This window comes from Nematostella vectensis, chromosome 10 (assembly GCF_932526225.1).
Source record: "Nematostella vectensis chromosome 10, jaNemVect1.1, whole genome shotgun sequence".
NCBI lineage: Eukaryota > Metazoa > Cnidaria > Anthozoa > Actiniaria > Edwardsiidae > Nematostella > Nematostella vectensis.
Window position 1 is genome coordinate 15458997 of NC_064043.1, and position 20881 is coordinate 15479877.

A 20881-nucleotide genomic window follows, 5' to 3' on the forward strand; every position below is an offset into this window, starting at 1 on the left:
AGGCAGTGAATCTAGCTTACTAGTAATATGAATCAATCTTGTGTCATCATAAAAAGTCAACGGTCGTGCGCCAAAACTTAACAACAACGACGATTTTGAGTTTGCCCCAACTCATATGCCAAAATAAAACAAACAATCAATACTTTGAAAAGGCTTGACCTCCCTAACAGTAGCATGTTGTGCCTTATGAAGTAACAACGAAATTTAGAATTTAGCATGAATTTCAATATATTAAAGAAACAGCAACATCAATTCATTTACGTCTGAACTCTCTTAGATACTCTTGTCTCCTTTTCCTTCTCAAACGTCTCTATCAGTTTCTCACTAAGAATGTTATCCTCACACTCCCAGGTTACGCTGCCATCACTCCACAACACCCGGAACTCTACTATTCCCTTTCTGACGCGCTTCTTGAGCAATTTGATTCAACATTATCAATAACTACTCCCTCTTCACTGATCAGAACTGTTTCATCTCTCTGGTTAGAACCAGGACTTGATGCATTCACCTCTGAAACACTATGCAAAAAGGTGGCGTAACAATAGGCAAAATACTAGGCCTAACAGAGCGCGCAATTTTGTGAACGGATTCCTCATTCATTAAATTACCAGGCTGGCTAGACATCAATAGGCCCTCTGAGGTCACGCAATTCCTCAAAACCATCCGGTGGCAAGTCAGACTCTTCTAGATAAGGTTCGTCAGGAACCTTGCCGGTAGATTTCCTGCTTTTTTCTCTGGAGTTGTTCTGTAAGGTCTTTGTTTAATTGGACTTACATCTCCCGTGTCAATAACACGCTTAACATCAGAACAACGACCTAACTGACTTATAGATGACGCAAAACAGTAACGAAATCTGAACAAAAGATCTTTTAATTCTGTCTTATCCTTCTCCAAAGGAAAACTTCTCGAAAGGTCAGGCATCTCAAAAGTGTCACTCTCTGCCGAATTGTTTGGGTTTTGCGCTTTGAAATTTAAATCGTTAGACTCCCTCGGCTGCTGCCCTAGCTCAAATGTTTCGATATCGTCATTCACAACAGAAAAAGTACCTAAACGAGTATGTTTGTAAATTTTCACTGGTTTCGAAGTTGGATTCATCAAACGAACTGATACAACGCTGTCTTCAGAAACACAAACAAGCTCAGCTGCCCCAACAATAGAATATCTCCGAGTTAAACCCTCTCTAGAAATAATTACACCCGTCTTATCACCCAAATTCGACACTCTGACTATTGCTTCTTTTAACACTTCCGTTTGTGCGGATTCTCCACCAGTGTTAGGGGACTAGCCGGGATTCTTAGACAAAGGCGACGAAGATGAAGGCGAGGCTGGTATTTTCAGGCTTTAATGATTTGCACACAGCAGTAGCGGCACACACAGTATAGTGATGTATATGGTATAAAATACAGAGCTAGGCTCGCTATATTTCGCCACGACCAGACAGCAATCCATGTGCTGGTCCCACATGAAAGGAAATACATGTAAAACAATTCGAGAGGGAACGGGGAGAATTGGATACATTCGGCAAAACGAACCAATCAGCCAAAAGCGTGAGGGCGTGGGAAATCTCTCGTCTCTCGTCCCTGCGTATTTACAAAATAATCAATGAAGTCAAGGTAACTCTAAGATAACACTAATGATTAAGCAACTTTTAAAACTTAACTGCGCATGCTCAAAGAGCGCTTGACTACAACATTTTATTTTAAACGAAATAACAAATAAAAATAAATGATGTCTAAACCAAGGGGTGAAAATGGCATGTAGTTTCGAAGAACATTCTAGAGTTTAACTTGCCAAATAAATTGTCCGAAACGAAAAAAAGAAACCACGATTCTGCCACGTATAAGAAACTGGACACCCCCTGGATTTAAAAGCACCAGAAGGTCATCGAAGCGGAGGGTCCACGGGCGTGCTTAAAATCTAGACTAAGGAAACCATCAATTGTAAACAAAATCTTAATCATCCTAAAAAGATAAACAACCAAGTTTTTTTGACTGACGCACACAAAATGACACCAGGTGTTCAATTTTTATAGATTTTATCTTTTTCCTTAGAATGTCATGGGCTGACATAGTAAGAACAAATATTGCCTACATAATTATTGATCGGAATAAAGTACTGGTTTTCCAAATATTGTATTGCAACAATTTTTATAAGCAGGCAAAGACAAACTTTTTTTAATTTAGCGCAATTTAACCGCGTGCTCGTCATTTGTTAGTTCCAGTTTATGCATGTTTTCAGAGAAACTACATCAAATTAACTTCAAAGATTCAGAGTGAACTTTTTAGGGAAGCATATCCAAGTATTATACATAGCTATTTTTCAAGTTTAAGCGAGCTGGTTGTGATAGTCATGTCAGCACCGTTTCTACACAACACAGCATCAACATGGCGGCAATAAAAGCACGGCTTGCATGGTCATTTCATTTCTAAATTTTAGCGGCTTTATTTCATGAATTAAACAAAACTCAACTGTCCATTTTTGCTCATGATTGTCTACTTGATTGACAGTTGGCCATAATCTGTGAATAAATCAAGTATAGCACAACAACACGAGGATTTGAGGACATCATCGAGCGGAATGAGTGGTGACTATTGAACAAATTCAAGATGGTATTGTGAAAAATTTTCTGTATTGTTGTTCAGATGCGGCCAAAATAGGCTTGCAAGAAAGTATTATTTGCTCCTATTGGTTTTGCAATACCCAACTGGGCGAGAAACAAGTCTTTTTCACTCAAATATTTGCGAATTGTTGGCAATAGTCCAATGCCATGAGTACTTACAAAAATACCGAGATGGTGGCTGAATTTATTCACCGCTAGTTCCTGCATCGTTCGCTGTTGCTCTCAAACAACTCAGAATCTTTCTCTTCGTCTCCTTTTTGCCATTTAGAAGCGCCTCAAACAAGTTTGTTCGATTGACAAGAAATTCAATCAATTCAGAATGATGAAAATATAAAAAAAAAACAAAGTTCAAAGTCATTATTTGGATGATTCTTCGGTCCAATGAATGGAGTAGCTTCTTGTTCCTCAATGGCAGTACCGTTCTGTACCAAAGTTGGTCTTTGGGTCGCAAAATTCCGACATTTTTTTTTTTTGCTAGAAATTAGCCCACGGCCTTCGTTGTTTACCGATTGTGAATCTGTCTCTCCCAGGCCGTAAAACTCTTTTAAATCGCTATCGAAATCACCCAAAATATCATGAGTCCATGATCTAAAGGCAAGGTCCGTGGTAGTGGATGGATTTCGAATGCGCGAAAAAGTTTTAACTTTGGATAAAAATTTCATGACGAACGGTTCGTTGTACTGACTTGAGCTGTAAGAGAGAAACGTGCAGAATTTCATGCTCTATCGATTCCACGTGTTAGGTTTCCATATTAGGCAGTCCCTATGTCTTTTTGTCCAATGACAAAGAGGCATACAGCAAAATACGGAAAATTCCGTGTCAAGGCGCGAAAGGGTTAAGAACTTCCGTTTTTTATGATAGGAACATGAAGTACCAGAGGACCGTAACTAGAACCTAGACAATATGACAACTCGTGCTGTAAGAGATGTATAGCTTGTATGTATAGACGACAAGTAACTAGAACCTAAACAATACGACAACCCGTGCTGTAACATATTCTACCGCACTGTGGTGGTTGTTTTACGAGATCTTACTCGTACTTCAATTCTGGCCGCTTGATTTGATCTCATGTCTCGATGCCTGCCTTTACTTCTTTTTAGAGGCATCAAGTAACGCGGAACCCCTGTACTGCTAAAACGTTAGATATACCGCTTATTCTGAATAAACACACATCACAAAGCAATGAGAGTTTATTGTGACCTTTATTCTAGTATATAAGACGATTATAGGACAATTACAGGAGGTGATCAATCGTGAAAATATTCGAGCTAGTTACTGGGATTGACTGGAGACTGACTGAGAGGTTGGTAAGCCTGTGCGTGCATCGGAGAACACGTTTTCCTTTGTACTTAACTTTGGGTATCGGGTCGCATCTATTCGACCTTGTACTTGACAACTGATGCGAAAACCGGATAATAATTAAGGTCTTCAGAACAGACAGGCTAGAAATATATACCCCATAAAATAGCCTATGTAGTCGTGTTCAATATCTAACTATCTGGATGTCATATGGGCAGTTCGAGGCAGCCGTTCGATATCGAACTTTTGTTGCGCCGAGTGCCCTATTTTATTTTTATTTGCGCAAGAGAAACTCCCCATCAAGTCACCTTTATTGCTTGAAAAATTTTGAAAGCTGCTCGTATTCGGGTTCACACAAATAGTATTTTTAAAGGGGTTCACAGAAAGATGCACCACGAGTCAACAAGACTCTCTATCCTCTGACAAAACACCGCGTATTATCCTCACATCATATAGTCACGTGCCGTTGGTTGTGACAAACACTCACTCCTAGATATCACCTATTTTCCATTTAAACTTACTTACGTAACAGTAACAGATACTGGGTGCCCCAATTCAAGAAACGTGCGATTTAAAAATAGACTCGATAAAAACGTGACGACGCCTCGTCCCAGAAGAGGAGGGGGGAGTACGTTCTATAAAGGTATACCTGGAAGTGTTGTGCATCAATAGCAAATAAATCACCTACAACATCTGTACCATTTATTTATTTATAAAATTATGTCTATTGTCCATTTATGATGACTTCCATGTCCTTACCTCACGGGACGTTTTGACCCACCGTAACCTGATCTCTATTTTTTAACCCTATATAAGCCCCGTCGTCGACTAAAGTCCTTGAGTCCATTCGCGCGACAGCTTTCAGGATGAACGGAGTAGCAGTCTTGCTAGTGGTATGCAGTGCGCTAGGAGCGAGTGCTCTCCCTATGCTCACAATACGGCCTGCTTTTCTACTGCAAGAGGCTTCGAACACGCTGGTCGATCTCGCCAAGAAGGAAAATCTAACCACCCTCGTCAAACTAGCGACTGATGCCGGCCTGGCAAAGGTGCTTGAAAGCAAGACTTTGACGTTGTTTGGTCCGACAGATGCAGCGTTCCAAGCAATACCTCCAGAAGTGAAGGATTTGATTAAAGATAAGACAGTCTTGAAAAAGGTCCTTATGTTTCATGTGCTGAAGGGAAAAGTCTATTCAAGTGCGATCAAGAACGACTTGCTGGTGGCGAGTTTGGAAGATTCCGAGATTCGATTCAACATATATGGCAAGGTAAGGTGCCTGTTATTTTGAGTGATATAAACACTGGCGATCTTGCATTCTAAGGAAAGTCCATTCCTGCATTTGCCGCGCTTTCAAACTGGTGAATGGTATTCCCAAATACTCTGCTCTCCTTACGTAATACTCTGTGCCACTCTATTACGTAATGCGGGACACACTTTTTAACAAAGACAAAGTACTCAAAGTATATATATTATATAATATATCGAGTGCGTGCCTAGGGAAAATTTGTATCACTTTAATTTTTCAGTTTTTTCTCTTTTCCTTTTCAATTCGGGTTTGTATAATGTCTAACGACAAACTCTTGGATTTGTAGGCTTTGAAACCCTATACAAATCACGGGCATCCTCGGAAACCCAGGGGTATTACCTGGTTAATAAATACCCCGGGTTTACGAGGATCAATCACGGGTGGCCCATTGTGTTTGCGCGTCAGCGTATGGGGCCTCTCACTACGGAAGCCCAGAGGGGCAACTGCCCTATTCGGTTTCGGATTTCCATGTTTTGCAAACAGCATCACGAGTTTGTATTTTGCTTTTGCGAGTTTGTACTTTGCTTTTCCTAGTTTGTATTTTGCTTTTGCGGGTTTGTATTTTGCTTTTGCGAGTTTATTGTATTTTGCTTTTGCGGGTTTGTACTTTGCTTTTGCGAGTTTGTATTTTGCTTTTGCGAGTTTGTATTTTGCTTTTGCGGGTTTGTACTTTGCTTTTGCGAGTTTGTATTTTGCTTTTGCGAGTTTGTATTTTGCATTTGCGAGTTTGTATTTTGCTTTTGCGAGTTTGTATTTTGCTTTTGCGAGTTTGTATTTTGCTTTTGCGAGTTTGTGTTTTGCTTTTGCGAGTTTGTATTTTGCTTTTGCGAGTTTGTATTTTGCTTTTGCGAGTTTGTATTTTGCTTTTGCGGGTTTGTACTTTGCATTTGTGAGTTTGTATTTTGCTTTTGCAAGTTTGTACTTTGCATTAGTTTGTACTTTGCATTTGTGAGTTTGTATTTTGCTTTTGCAAGTTTGTTCTTTGCATTAGTTAGTTTGTACTTTGCATTTGTGAGTTTGTATTTTGCTTTTGCAAGTTTGTAATTTGCATTAGTTAGATTGTTCTTTGCATTTGTGAGTTTGAATTTTGCTTTTTTGCGAGTTTGTAGTTTCAAAAGGCTTGAGAATTGTTTGGGGAGGGGTGGGGGCATATTTATTTCGGGGGAGGGGTGGGTATATCCTCCACAGCGGGCTCGCAAGCTAAAGCAGCTAAATGGCTTGCCTGCTATCATTGAGCAAATAATCTAAATACCAAATACTCTTACGCAATTAAAATGAATAAATAAATCATCTAAAAATATCTAATATGTGGAATGTTCAGTAAAAATCACTCTGATATAATTACTTTTTCATCTCTACCGCCTCTGCATACAGAGGAACGTCCAAATATACCTTCCCTCTGTTGTTCTCGTAGAGAGGCTATGGTTGCTCCTTAGAATACCAGGGATCACTAAGGATAGTAGAGGATCTTCAACGCGTTGTTGTGACGTTGCAGGTACTTTGACTGCGCAAGCGCACTGCATCCAGCAAGAACATGAGCTTGATTCTCTTCCGTCTTGCCGCACATTCGACACATAGTGTCACCAGTGTTAAGCCCACGACACATAGTGTCACCAGTGTTAAGCCCAGTCTTGCTCTTATGATAAGCCCCGCACATTCGACACATAGTGTCAGCAGTGTTAAGCCCACGGCACATAGTGTCACCAGTGTTAAGCCCACGGCACATAGTGTCACCAGTGTTAAGCCCACGGCACATAGTGTCACCAGTGTTAAGCCCACAGCACATAGTGTCACCAGTGTTAAGCCCACGGCACATAGTGTCACCAGTGTTAAGCCCACGGCACATAGTGTCACCAGTGTTAAGCCCAGTCTTGCTCTTATGATAAGCCCCGCACATTCGACACATAGTGTCACCAGTGTTAAGCCCAGTCTTGCTCTTATGATAAGCCCCGCACATTCGACACATAGTGTCACCAGTGTTAAGCCCAGTCTTGCTCTTATGATAAGCCCCGCACATTCGACACATAGTGTCACCAGTGTTAACCCAGTCTTGCTCTTATGATAAGCCTTCGTTGGTAGCATCTTTTCATATAGCTCATGTCGGCCCGCTATGGTGCTGGTAGGTGCAGTCGTCTTCCATACTGACATACATGAGAAGCATTCTTCCCCGTTTCTTTATTATCCCACCTTTGTGTTACAAGTTTCCTCTGCAAACTTGCTGATCTCTCCATAGCACAATCCTTCTTGATTCTCCAGTTCCACTCCGATCTTCTTAGCTGGCACCTCTTCCTTGGTTTGGTTGTTTATCATCGTCCGTGTGGGATGAGACAGGTTCAAACTTTACCCGAGCTCAGTCGCATATTTCTTTGCAACTTCGACCAACGACCGCCGCCCCTTCTCTTCTGCTCTCGTCTCGAACTTCCGCACAACGTCCATGGCTTGGTCCCTATTGGTGTATAGTCTAACCGCAGCTTTGACTTTTCGTTTGCTAAAAATTATGGTAGTTTTGAGCGATTATGCCAGAAATTATGCTAGCATAATCGACCCGTCCCTAACTGCTCGAGATAGCTTCCTTTATCTTTTCCAGCCCCTGTTCTGTCCATGTTTTTATTTTTGAAAATCTGGAGTGGGAGGGGAGAGGGTTGCACCTGATATTTTCAAAGACCATGGTAAGATTGCTAATAGAGTCTTTGCATCTGTGACAACCGGTTAGATCTGCTCTCATTTGTGCGTTCTAAAATATGTTGTTCCAGCATCAAGCTGTTTTTAGGGCCATCATTCATGTGCAACTGCATTTATCGATCTTATTGACTGCCTACTCACTTGGATAACAACAACATACCGTTTTTACTCGAATAAGAGCTCCGGCGCTTATTATATTTTTTTTCGACTCTCAGACGGGGCGCTTATTCGGGGGAGGTGCTTATTGATCAAGGCTTTTGATCTGGTTAACCCCAAGTCGTACTGCAAATAATTCACAGTCCATCAGCTATATGAAAAATCACTCGTATCGATTTCGAGGCGACGGCAGAGGGAACGCGTTGCTGTACAAACTCGCAAATGCACATACCTGTACCGATACCCATACCTGTACTCAAGATGTTGGCCTCTTCTCCCAAGTGGAGCACCAAATCTCCCGCTTTTTAGCGATTTTTATCGCTCCAGAAAAATCCTTTTCTAGAAAATCGACATTTTGTCTATTTTCTATCAGTAATGAAAAATAATAATTCCCCGTGTAGCGCCATTTATTGAACACGCACGCAAGATACTTCCCTGCTCAGGGCTCCCACAGTCAGGGAAAAGTCAGTGAAATTCGATTTTTTTTCAAGGTCAGGGAATTGTCAGGGAATTATGATTTAAGTCAGGGAAATTTGATAATTCTCAAAAAGTCAGGGAAAAGTCAGGGAATAATTCTTATTTTTCAAAAATCATTATTATGAATTGTGTTGGCGATAATCAAGCAACCTCACTGTTAATTAAAAGTTTCAAAAATCGCAATACATCAGTATAAACGAATTATCCTATGTGGTTTTCCTGTGGAGGAAAATGAAGTGGAGGACTGGGTCTGAATTATGTCGGCCATCTTGTTGCAGTATTGGAAAGCACGTGGAGGTAGGGCTGGAATTAAGTATTTTAGCTATTTTAAGGGCATTATTTCATAACCTTAGCAGTGATAGAGTGGGGGGATGCATAATGTAACAATTTATTGATCATTTAATGACAAAATCGGTAAACTAACGACATTTAATTCAAGATATTTTTGTATGCAGCGAATTTTTTCGTAACTGTTCAGTCTTAGTCTTAAGCTTTAAAAATTATTTTTGTTTATCCTGATTTGCATTTTGAAAAAGAGGAAACCACGCCTGAACTTAGTTAGATATACATTTTTTTTGTCCATTCTCATTGCATTTAATTGCAGCATGACTTTATACAAAATTATTTACAGTCGTAACACTTATTTTTTATAACTTTTGTATTGGTTTGTAGATGAGTAAGCGAACTGTATTTAATAATCTATGGCTTCAAGACCCACTATTTCCTTGGGTTGCACAAGCTCAGGAATCAACTAAAGCAAGGTGTAAAATGTGCTCTGTTACATTTGAGCTTGGAAATATGGGAAAACAAGCACTGATAAGTCATGCTAAAGGCAAAAAACATCTTAGGAGAGTTGCTCCATCGACATAAACAAGTTTCTTTGAACTCTTTTGTCACTGTGCAAAAGCAAGAATCCGAACAAAATTCTTCAGCAGCAGAAAGGACAATGACTGTACCACCTCCTCCCGTCGATCTTTCTCAAGTTGCCAGTTCATCTGATTCATCTAAAGGCACAATTAAAAAGTATGTTACCAAAGATGAAACTCTAAAAGCAGAGGTGCTGTGGGCTATAAAAGTCCTCATGTCTCACTATTCCTGTAATAGTAGTGCAGGCACTGACAAGCTATTTTCCAATATGTTTCCAGACAGTGTAATTGCCAAACAGTTCCAATGTGGAGCAACAAAGTGTTCATACTTGATTTGTTTTGGCATTGCCCCATTTTTTCATGATGAATTAATGAAAAGACTTCAAGAGCAAGGAACAATGTATGTTATCTCATTTGATGAATCGCTGAATAAAGTGATCCAGAAAGAACAGATGGATTTGATTGTGCGCTTTTGGGATGTTCAGAAGAATAAAGTTGTATCAAGATACATTGATTCCCAGTTTCTTGGTCACACAAGAGCTGCAGATTTACTTCAAAGTTTCAAGCTAGGTCTACAAAAGCTGAATCCTGCAAACCTTGTGCAGGTATCGATGGATGGTCCTAATGTTAACTGGAAATTTCTTGAAGACCTATTAGAAGATAGAGAACAAACTGATCCAGATCTTCCAAAGCTCATTAATATTGGTGCCTGTGGGTTACATGTGGTACATGGGGCTTTTAAATATGGAGCTACAGCCACAGGCTGGCGTCTTGATAAACTTCTGAGGTCTCTCTGGTACACTTTTTCAGACTCACCAGCAAAAAGAGAAGATTATGAAGCCATTTCTGGAAGTTCCATGTGGCCACTACGATTTTGTGGAACAAGGTGGCTGGAAGATTTGCCAGTGGCAGAACGAGCAGTGGCTATCTGGCCAAATATCAAGAAATATGTTGACGAGGTGTCAAAGCTACCAAAGAGCAAAATTCCTACAAGCCAATCTTTCAAAAATCTACAGGCATTTGTACAAGATCCACTCATTGTTGCCAAACTTGAGTTCTTTATTAGTATCGCACGCATTCTTGGGCCTTTTTTGAAGAAATTCCAAACCGATCAGCCCATGGTCCCCTTTCTTACACAAGATGTACAAACCATACTTGAAGCAATCCTTTCCAAGTTTGTTAAGAAGTCTGTGCTTCAAGAGGCAACAACATGTGCTAAGCTTGCTAACATTGATGTTAGCAAGTCTGACAATCTTCTACCACCAAGGAAGGTAGATGTAGGTTTTGCTGCGAAGATGTCAGTGCATAAGATGGAAAGTACTAAGCAAGCCACACCTCTACAAATCCTGGAATTCCAGAATAATTGCCTTGAATTTCTGAAACAATTATCTAGCAAGGTAATGGACAGATCTCCTCTAAAGTACAAGATGGCTAGGAATCTGGTGTCTTTAAATCCTATTTACATGGCATCAAACCCTGAAGCAGCAACAACCAGATTCTCCAATGTCCTTCAGCAACTGATATCGCATAAAATGAAATCTACCCATTGTTGTGATATTGCTCTACAGCAGTACAAGGCATTCCTTGCTGATGTGGAGAGATACAGTAAGGAGGACTTCAAGTCCTACCAGTCATCAGACAAAGCACTTGATGTCTTCCTAGCAGAGTACTTTCACCAGAAACCACAGTATGCAGACCTTTGGCAAACAGTAAAGATGCTGCTTATCTTGTCCCATGGTCAATCCTGTGTTGAAAGAGGATTCTCTGATAACAAGGATATCGTGAGCAACAATATGCACCAAGACACGCTTGTTGGATTTCGCAGAGCTCACAGTGGTGTCAAAAGTCTGGAATGTCCAATTGAAGATTCTATCACAACTGAGCTGCTTACATCTTGTAAATATGCTAGTAACAGATACAGACAATCTTTAGCAGAGAAGAAATCAATTGAGGCAAAAACCCATAAAGAAAGCTTGAAAAAAAAAGTCGAAGAAGACATCAAGCAAGCAAAAAAGAAAAAACAAAAGCTTGAAACTACAGCTACTGCTCTTCTGAAAGAAGCCGATGACCTTGCTACTAATGCAGAAATGAAGGGAGACTTTAGCATTCTTGCAAAGTCGAACGCCTTGCGGGTAAAATCAAAAGAAAAGAGGAAGGAAATAGAGAAGGAAGAACAAAATATTGATCTTCTACAGAAGAAGCTGAAATCCTTTTGAAAAGACGTTAAGTCAAAATCTCACAATCTTGAGACACTATTGCTTTGTTGCTGTTATTGAAATTATAGATTATTCATTAAAAGTATTCATAAGACATGCTGCATGGTCATTGAAAAATGGGTTATGGTCAGGGAAAAGTCAGGGAAAAGTCAGGGAATTTTACTTTTTCAGATTAGTGGGAACCCTGCTGCTAGCAGAGGCCTCTTTTCTCTGTATTTCGCTGGGCTGGAGTTCGCGAGGAAAAGATACCTCTGCCATGGATCGCAAGTTCGTTTGATCAAACCGCCGTCCACGATCGTGGACGAGATCCAGAGCGCATGCTCCGTTCATTAATTACTGGCCACTATTTGAGCCCACAATGACTAGCGCATGCATAAAACGTATATCCGCTGCGGGATAATAAGCCCGCATTCGAAACGGCGTCCTCCGTAGAAATATCACGCGACGAATTATAAAAGAAGCCATTCAATGCCTTATCTTCATTCAGAATTTTCTCTCTTTTGGCTAACGAGTCAATCTTCTGTTTACAGGTTTTGCATATTCTTCTGGGAATAGCTGATCTAAGTTTACCAAAAAGTTTTGTAACATTTTCTTCGAATCCAACTGTGCGATATTTACATTGAAGAAACTCGCTGTCTTGAAATTAATCCCACAAACAAGACGAAACTCGTCTTTGCTGCGTAATTGTTGTTTAATTTTTTTAGTGACGTTTTAGGTGATTGAAATTGAACAGTTGTTTTCTTTTTTCGAAGAGGAGAACTAACCGGAGTTTGATTCATGATTTCCGACTAAACCCATGCAAAGCATATTGACAGCTTTCGCGCGGTGGTACGGGTTTTGGCACGTCGGTCGCTTATTAACGCTCACGCATGCGCAACAGAAACAGTTTCGACCCATGGCAGAGGTATCTTTTCCTCGCGAACTCCAGCCCAGCGAAATACAGAGAAAAGAGGCCTCTGCTAGCAGGGAAGCAAGATACAAACTAGCAAAGCAAAATACAAACTCGCAAATGCAAAATGCAAAATAGCAAAAGCTTAGTACAAACTCAAAAGCAAAATACAAACTCGCAAAGACAACGTACAAACTCAAAAGCACAATACAAAGTAGCAAAAGCAAAGTACGAACTCGCAAAAGCAAAATACAAACTCGCAAAAGCATTATGAACTCGTGATGTTGTTTGCAAAACATGGAAATCCGCAACCGAATAGGGCCGTGGCCCCGCTGGGCTTACGTATCTCACCTCTATATGAAACGGGTTCAATTCCCGGTCGAGACATGGATAGCCCTGAATTTGTTGTAAAACGTAATGTGAGCTTACTAGAAGCTTGTGTTCCTCAGTTCTCCGGGAATTGACGTTCTTACGACGTAATAGGAGTTTAAATGTAAAGCGCAAGTAAATGACCGTCGTGGCTGTGCCCCCGATTTTTTCATAATGTTTATGTATCGTGCACCCCCTTCCCCCCCGAATCTTACATGGCCTGCTACGGATCTGGTAGTGAATTAATTCGCTTGATTCACGGCAAATTTTACTCCATCCTTCAGAGGGAAAGCTATCTTCTTAAACATGAGAGTTTTAAATATTAGAAACAACAGCACACCATCATTGTCAACGAAGTCTGATCTACCGACGTCCATGGTCCCGGCTAGCTAGTGTTGAGATTATCGACCATAATCGTTCTTATAAAAATTATGCAAATTTAATAATTGATATAAGATGTCTTTCGAAAAGGTATGCACCCCCCCCCCACACACACACACCCCACCCACTTTGACTTTGAAAAAATGGGGATCTTTCAGGAGGTTTTGGTTGACAATGTTATTAATGTTTGCACTTTACTTTTCACAGATCGTGACAGCTCAGTGCAGCCTCATCACCAAGGTGAACCTGAACGCGTCTAACGGAGTCCTTCATGAGCTAAGCCGCGTGATGGTCCCGCCCTTATATGGAAATATCGTTGGCTTTGTGAGAGAGCAGCCCCAACACTTCAGTACACTGTTGGCAGCGGTGGTGGAGGCCACTTTAGATGGGGTGTTGGAGGGGGAGGGGCCATTCACTGGTAAGTGACAGGGTACAATACAAAGCACAGTTTCATTTGGTTGAAACACAAACCGAGTTAATTGTGCCTTCGCATCGTATCACTGGGGTCCTTGAACTAGAAAATCCTGTCATTAATCGGATTTAATATTTCCCCTGCTACCTGATTTTTTGACATTTTATATTTTATTATAGTGTTCGCACCCTCGAATGCAGCATTCACGAAAATCCCAAAAGAAGAACTCGACAAAATCCTACATAACATCCCACTGCTGACGAAGATTCTCGAATATCACGTGGTGTCTGGGACCTTCTGCTCGGCAGGCCTGACCGACAAGGCCAAGGTCGAGACTCTGTCCGGAAGTGACGTCACAATCCACGTGTCTAAGGGCGGCGTGATGGTTAATAAAGCGAAAGTCGTGTTCTCAGACGCACCTGTGAGCAATGGCGTGGTGCACGTGATTGACACCGTGTTGATTCCACCGGAAGTTGAGGCCGAGCTGACGTCACCGGAAACAGCAAACAATTTAGTAGATCTCGCGAAGAAGGAGAAGTTAGAAGAGTTGCTCAAGCTAGCGACAAAGGCCGACATCGCGAAGGTTTTGTCGATGTCTGGAGTTGAGTTCACTCTGTTCGGTCCCTCTGATGGAGCTTTTAATGCAGTGAATGGTTACATCAAAGAGAGGTTGATGAGAGACATTGAATTCTTAAAAGAGGTCCTGTTGTACCACGTGATCAGGGGTAGAGTGTTCGCGGGCGCAATAAAGAACGACATGCTTGAGCCGAGCGTCGTGAAGACCAGTCCTCCTCTTAACATACGCTTCAACGTTTATGGTGATGTGAGTAGTAGTTTTTAACCCTAGATGGTGGATAGATGGAATAAAATGCAGGGTTATGTTGTGCTTGGATGGGCTGGGAATAAATGATTGGGCAACTGATGGGTTTAGGGATGGTTAGGGATAAATGAGTTGGCAACTGATGGATAAAGGGATGGTTAGGGACAAATGAATGGGCAACTGATGGATAAAGGGATGGTTGGGGATAAATGAGTGGGCAACTGATGGGTTAAGGGATGGTTGGGGATACATGAGTGGGCAACTGATGGGTTAAGGGAGGGTTGGGGATAAATGAGTGGGCAACTGATGGGTAAATGGATGGTTGGGGATAAATGAGTGGGCAACTGATGGATAAAGGGATGGTTGGGGATAAATGAGTGGGCAACTGATGGGTAAAGGGATGGTTGGGGATAAATGAGTAGGCAACTGATAGGTAAAGGGATGGTTGGGGATAAATGAGTAGGCAACTGATAGGTAAAGGGATGGTTGGGGATACATGAGTGGGCAACTGATGGGTAAAGGGATGGTTGGGATAAATGAGTGGGCAACTGATGGGTAAAGGGATGGTTGGGGATAAATGAGTGGGCAACTGATGGATAAAGGGATGGTTGGGGATAAATGAGTTGGCAACTGATGGGTTAAGGGATGGTTGGGGATAAATGAGTGGGCAACTGATGGGTAAAGGGATGGTTTGTGGATAAATGAGTAGGCAACTGATAGGTAAAGGGATGGTTGGGGATACATGAGTGGGCAACTGATGGGTAAAGGGATGGTTGGGGATAAATGAGTTGGCAACTGATGGGTTAAGGGAGGGTTGGGGATAAATGAGTAGGCAACTGATAGGTAAAGGGATGGTTGGGGATACATGAGTGGGCAACTGATGGGTAAAGAGATGGTTGGGGATACATGAGTGGGCAACTGATGGGTAAAGGGATGGTTGGGATAAATGAGTGGGCAACTGATGGGTAAAGGGATGGTTGGGGATAAATGAGTGGGCAACTGATGGATAAAGGGATGGTTGGGGATAAATGAGTTGGCAACTGATGGGTTAAGGGATGGTTGGGGATAAATGAGTGGGCAACTGATGGGTAAAGGGATGGTTTGTGGATAAATGAGTAGGCAACTGATAGGTAAAGGGATGGTTGGGGATACATGAGTGGGCAACTGATGGGTAAAGGGATGGTTGGGGATAAATGAGTTGGCAACTGATGGGTTAAGGGAGGGTTGGGGATAAATGAGTAGGCAACTGATGGGTAAAGGGATGGTTGGGGATAAATGAGTGGACAACTGATGTGTTAGGGATGGTTAGGGATAAAGGAGTGGGCAAGTTGTGGGTAAAGGGATGGTTGGGGATAAATGAGTGGGCAACTGATGGGTTAGGGATGGTTGGGGATAAATGAGTGGGCAACTGATGGATAAAGGGATGGTTGGGGATAAATGAGTGGGCAACTGATGGGTCAAGGGATGGTTGGGGATAAATGAGTGGGCAACTGATGTGTTAGGGATGGTTTGGGATAAATGAGTGGGCAAGTTGTGGGTAAAGAGATGGTTGGGGATAAATGAGTGGGCAACTGATGGGTTATGGATGGTTGGGGATAAATGAGTGGGCAACTGATGGGTCAAGGGATGGTTGGAGATAAATGAGTGTGCAACTGATGTGTTAGGGATGGTTTGGGATAAATGAGTGGGCAAGTTGTGGGTAAAGGGATGGTTGGGGATAAATGAGTGGGCAACTGATGGGTTAGGGATGGTTGGGGATAAATGAGTGGGCAACTGATGGGTCAAGGGATGGTTGGGGATAAATGAGTGGGCAACTTATAAGTTATGGGATGGTTGGGGATGGGTTAGAGAGGGTTGGGGATAAATGATTTGGCTGCCCCCCCCCCCAAAAAAAAACATTTTTTTCACCAATATAAGGAAATGACCAGTAGGGGCGTGGCTGTGCCCGCAATATTTTCAAAATGTTTCTGTATTGTGCACCAAAAAGGGTCGAGGTCTGCTATCAAAATCAGTAAATGACAATGACAAGGGCAGAGAGACGCATGCACACTGTTTAGAACATATAATTTGATAAGATACTCGACAGATGAGTGAGACTCCGCCACTTCATCGGAGCGGAGGGGGGGGCTGGGTTGGGTTAGAAGGGGGGTAGCTCCTTTGCAGTTATTAAGTGACCAAGAGTGTATCATCTAACCCACAGATCGTGACAGCTCAGTGCAGCCCCATTACCAAGGTGAACCTGAACGCGTCTAACGGAGTCCTGCACGAGCTTAGCCGCGTCATGCTCCCCCCTGGCCACGGTCCCATCACTGGACTCATTAACAACATGCCCCACCCATTCAGCACCCTCAAGATCGCTATTGAGAAGGCAGGGCTAGGGGGGGCTCTGTCAGGAGAAGGACCATTCACCAGTGAGTTAGACGAATCTCGATTTTACGATCCCCAGTCATTACAGGAACCTGGGTTCGAGGTCATAGTCACCTCCACTTTTATATAAGAAAATTAGCAAAATTTAATAAAAGCAGAACAATAAGTTTCCAATAGGCAATCTGTCCTAAAATAACACGACTTTCTTAGGATGCTATATATCGTTAATAGCCTGCTGGTCTTAGCCACATTTTCTTCTTTTTTTTTTTTTTTGCAGTCTTCGCGCCGACTGATGGCGCATTTTCTAAGATCCCCAAAGAGGAACTCGATAAGATTCTAAAGAATATTCCGCTGCTGACCAAGATACTCAAGTATCACGTGGTATCCGGGACCTTCTGCTCGGCGGGCCTTACAGACAACGCCAAGCTCAAGACACTGGCCGGGAGTGACGTCGACATCCACGTGACAAAGGAAGGCGTCACAATAAACGATGACGGCAAGGTGCAGTTTGCAGATGCTTCGGTGTCGAATGGAGTTCTGCATGCGATCGAGGCTGTTCTGTTGCCACCAGATGTGATATTCTAGTTGTACGTGTGAAGAGCGAAACTTTACTCAAATAATGAAAAAATAGCTATAGGTACTTACGTGTAAAAGTTGATTAAAGAACAATGACGAAAGAAAAGTGCAGTCTTTTTAACTCATTCATGCGCAAAATAACTTGATAGCAATTGGTATATTCATGCGCAGAATATCTCGTCCCCAGACCCCACTGTTAGAATCTCTTGTCCCCAGACTCCCTTTGTTTTTCAAAAATGATACGAAATGTTTTGCCGTTAGACAATCATGCAAACTATTAATACAACTTTAGAAACCATGGGGGAGGGGGGGGTATAATGGTTGCAGGACCCTCGCATTTCAGAATGTGTTTAGCCTAATGCTGTGTAGAAGATGTAATAACTAAAAGATTAACAATGACATTTTACCAGATAACTTTTTGCACCATTAATACGTCGTGAAGAAAGCTAGACTTCGATGGAACTATGCAAAAAGTCGAATATAATTTAAAAAAAAGCACATTTAATGTTTTGTTTATTATTTGTTTCTTCCTATTTTTCGCCTTCTTTAATGAAATATAAGCTTATTTGAAACATTTTTCCGTCATGCCAGCCAGCCTTTTTAAATCGGACCCTTGATAGATGGACCACTGTAAATGACTTTGTGCAGCATTGGTAGACTCAACCCGTCACTAAAATACAGACTGGTCCAACCAGGTTACAGACTGGTCCTACCAGGTTACAGAACTGGGTGTGGTTGGTGCGCGCTCGTTTTTCTGATCAAGTGAGCTAGCGGATTTTTTTCGAGACAATAAACCAAAGATACAGAAAACTTTAAAAAGGATCTGCACAAGACCCCAACATCTCGATAATAACGGTATTATATTATAGAAAATAAGGATCTGCACAAGTCCCCTACATCTCAATGCAATAACGGTGTTATATTATAGAAAATAAGAATCTGCACAAGTCCCCTACATCTCGATGCAATAACGGTATTATATTATAGAAAATAAGGATCTGCACAAGACCACTCATCTCGATGCAATAACGGCATTATATTATAGAAAATTAGGATCTGCGCAAGACCCCTACATCTCGATGCAATAACGGTATTATATTATAGAAAATAAGGATCTGCACAAGACCCCTACATCTCAATGCAATAACGGTGTTATATTATAGAAAATGAGGTTCTGCACAAGACCCCTACATCTCGATGCAATAACGGTATTATATTATAGAAAATAGGGATCTGCACAAGACCCCTACATCTCAATGAAATAACGGTGTTATATTATAGAAAATAAGGATCTGCACAAGTCCCCTACATCTCAATGCAATAACGGTGTTATATTATAGAAAATGAGGTTCTGCACAAGACCCCTACATCTCGATGCAATAACGGTATTATATTATAGAAAATAAGGATCTGCACAAGACCCCTACATCTCGATGCAATAACGGTATTATATTATAGAAAATGAGGATCTGCACAAGACCCCTACATCTCAATGAAATAACGGTATTATATTATAGAAAATAAGGATCTGCACAAGACCCCTACATCTCGATGCAATAACGGTATTATATTATAGAAAATAGGGATCTGCACAAGACCCCTACATCTCGATGCAATAACGGTATTATATTATAGAAAATAAGGATCTGCACAAGAACCCTACATCTCAATGCAATAACGGTGTTATATTATAGAAAATAAGGATCTGCACAAGACCACTCATCTCGATGCAATAACGGTATTAAATTAGAGAAAATAAGGATCTGCACAAGAACCCTACATCTCGATGCAATAACGGTGTTATATTATAGAAAATAAGGATCTGCACAAGACCCCTACATCTCGATGCAATAACGGTATTATATTATAGAAAATGAGGATCTGCACAAGACCACTCATCTCGATGCAATAACGGTATTATATTATAGAAAATAAGGATCTGCACAAGACCACTCATCTCGATGCAATAACGGTGTTATATTATAGAAAATAAAGATCTGCACAAGTCCCCTACATCTCGATGCAATAACGGTATTATATTATAGAAAATAAGGATCTGCACAAGACCACTCATCTCGATGCAATAACGGTATTATATTATAGAAAATAAAGATCTGCACAAGTCCCCTACATCTCAATGCAATAACGGTATTATATTATAGAAAATAAGGATCTGCACAAGAACCCTACATCTCAATGCAATAACGGTGTTATATTATAGAAAATAAGGATCTGCACAAGACCACTCATCTCGATGCAATAACGGTGTTATATTATAGAAAATGAGGATCTGCACAAGACCACTCATCTCGATGCAATAACGGTATTATATTATAGAATATAAGGATCTGCACAAGACCCCTACATCTCAATGCAATAACGGTGTTATATTATAGAAAATAAAGATCTGCACAAGACCACTCATCTCAATGAAATAACGGTATTATATTATAGAAAATGAGGATCTGCACAAGACCACTCATCTCAATGCAATAACGGTATTATATTACAGAAAATAAGGATCTGCACAAGTCCCCTACATCTCAATGCAACAACGGTATTATATTATAGAATATAAGGATCTGCACAAGACCCCTACATCTCAATGCAATAACGGTATTATATTATAGAAAATAAGGATCTGCACAAGACCACTCATCTCGATGCAATAACGGTATTATATTATAGAAAATAGGGATCTGCACAAGACCCCTACATCTCAATGCAATAACGGTGTTATATTATAGAAAATACGGATCTGCACAAGAACCCTACATCTCAATGCAATAACGGTGTTATATTATAGAAAATAAAGATCTGCACAAGACCCCTACATCTCGATGCAATAACGGTATTATATTATAGAATATAAGGATCTGCACAAGACCCCTACATCTCGATGCAATAACGGTATTATATTATAGAAAATAAGGATCTGCACAAGTCCCCTACATCTCAATGCAATAACGGTGTTATATTATAGAAAATAAAGATCTGCACAAGACCCCTACATCTCGATGCAATAACGGTATTATATTATAGAATATAAGGATCTGCACAAGACCCCTACATCTCGATGCAATAACGGTGTTATATTATAGAAAATACGGATCTGCACAAGACCCCTACATCTCGATGCAATAACGGTGTTATATTATAGAATATAAAGATCTGAACAAGACCCCTACATCTCGATGCAATAACGGTGTTATATTATAGAATATAAGGATCTGCACAAGACCCCTACATCTCGATGCAATAACGGTATTATATTATAGAAAATACGGATCTGCACAAGTCCTCTACATCTCGATGCAATAACGGTATTATATTATAGAAAATGAGGATCTGCACAAGACCCCTACATCTCAATGAAATAACGGTATTATATTATAGAAAATAAGGATCTGCACAAGACCCCTACATCTCAATGCAATAACGGTGTTA

The 20881-nt window shown here is 41.0% G+C and overlaps 2 protein-coding genes across 2 annotated transcripts; both read left to right on the forward strand.

Moving 5' to 3' along the window:
* Nucleotides 1-4748: 4748 nt before the first annotated feature.
* Nucleotides 4749-17535, forward strand: LOC5508693 (transforming growth factor-beta-induced protein ig-h3). Its single transcript, XM_001629212.3, has 5 exons — nucleotides 4749-5184; nucleotides 13467-13677; nucleotides 13851-14494; nucleotides 16692-16902; nucleotides 17136-17535. Exons 1-5 carry the CDS (start codon nucleotides 4786-4788, stop codon nucleotides 17441-17443), a joined length of 1773 nt encoding a protein of 590 aa, XP_001629262.3. The 5' UTR covers nucleotides 4749-4785; the 3' UTR covers nucleotides 17444-17535.
* Nucleotides 8055-11714, forward strand: LOC116615661. Its single transcript, XM_048733354.1, has 2 exons — nucleotides 8055-8835; nucleotides 9211-11714. The coding sequence occupies exon 2, from the start codon at nucleotides 9362-9364 to the stop codon at nucleotides 11618-11620; it is 2259 nt and encodes a 752-aa protein (XP_048589311.1). The 5' UTR covers nucleotides 8055-8835; nucleotides 9211-9361; the 3' UTR covers nucleotides 11621-11714.
* Nucleotides 17536-20881: the final 3346 nt, after the last annotated feature.

Excerpts from the sequence above, each read along its gene's own strand:
- LOC116615661 (XM_048733354.1), top strand. The coding sequence starts at position 9,362 with ATGCTAAAGGCAAAAAACATCTTAGGAGAGTTGCTCCATCGACATAAA.
- LOC5508693 (XM_001629212.3), top strand. The coding sequence starts at position 4,786 with ATGAACGGAGTAGCAGTCTTGCTAGTGGTATGCAGTGCGCTAGGAGCG. Across the intron at positions 13,678-13,850 it reads GGGGGAGGGGCCATTCACTG|TGTTCGCACCCTCGAATGCA; the intron begins GTAAGTGACAGG and ends ATTTTATTATAG. Across the intron at positions 16,903-17,135 it reads AGGAGAAGGACCATTCACCA|TCTTCGCGCCGACTGATGGC; the intron begins GTGAGTTAGACG and ends TTTTTTTTGCAG.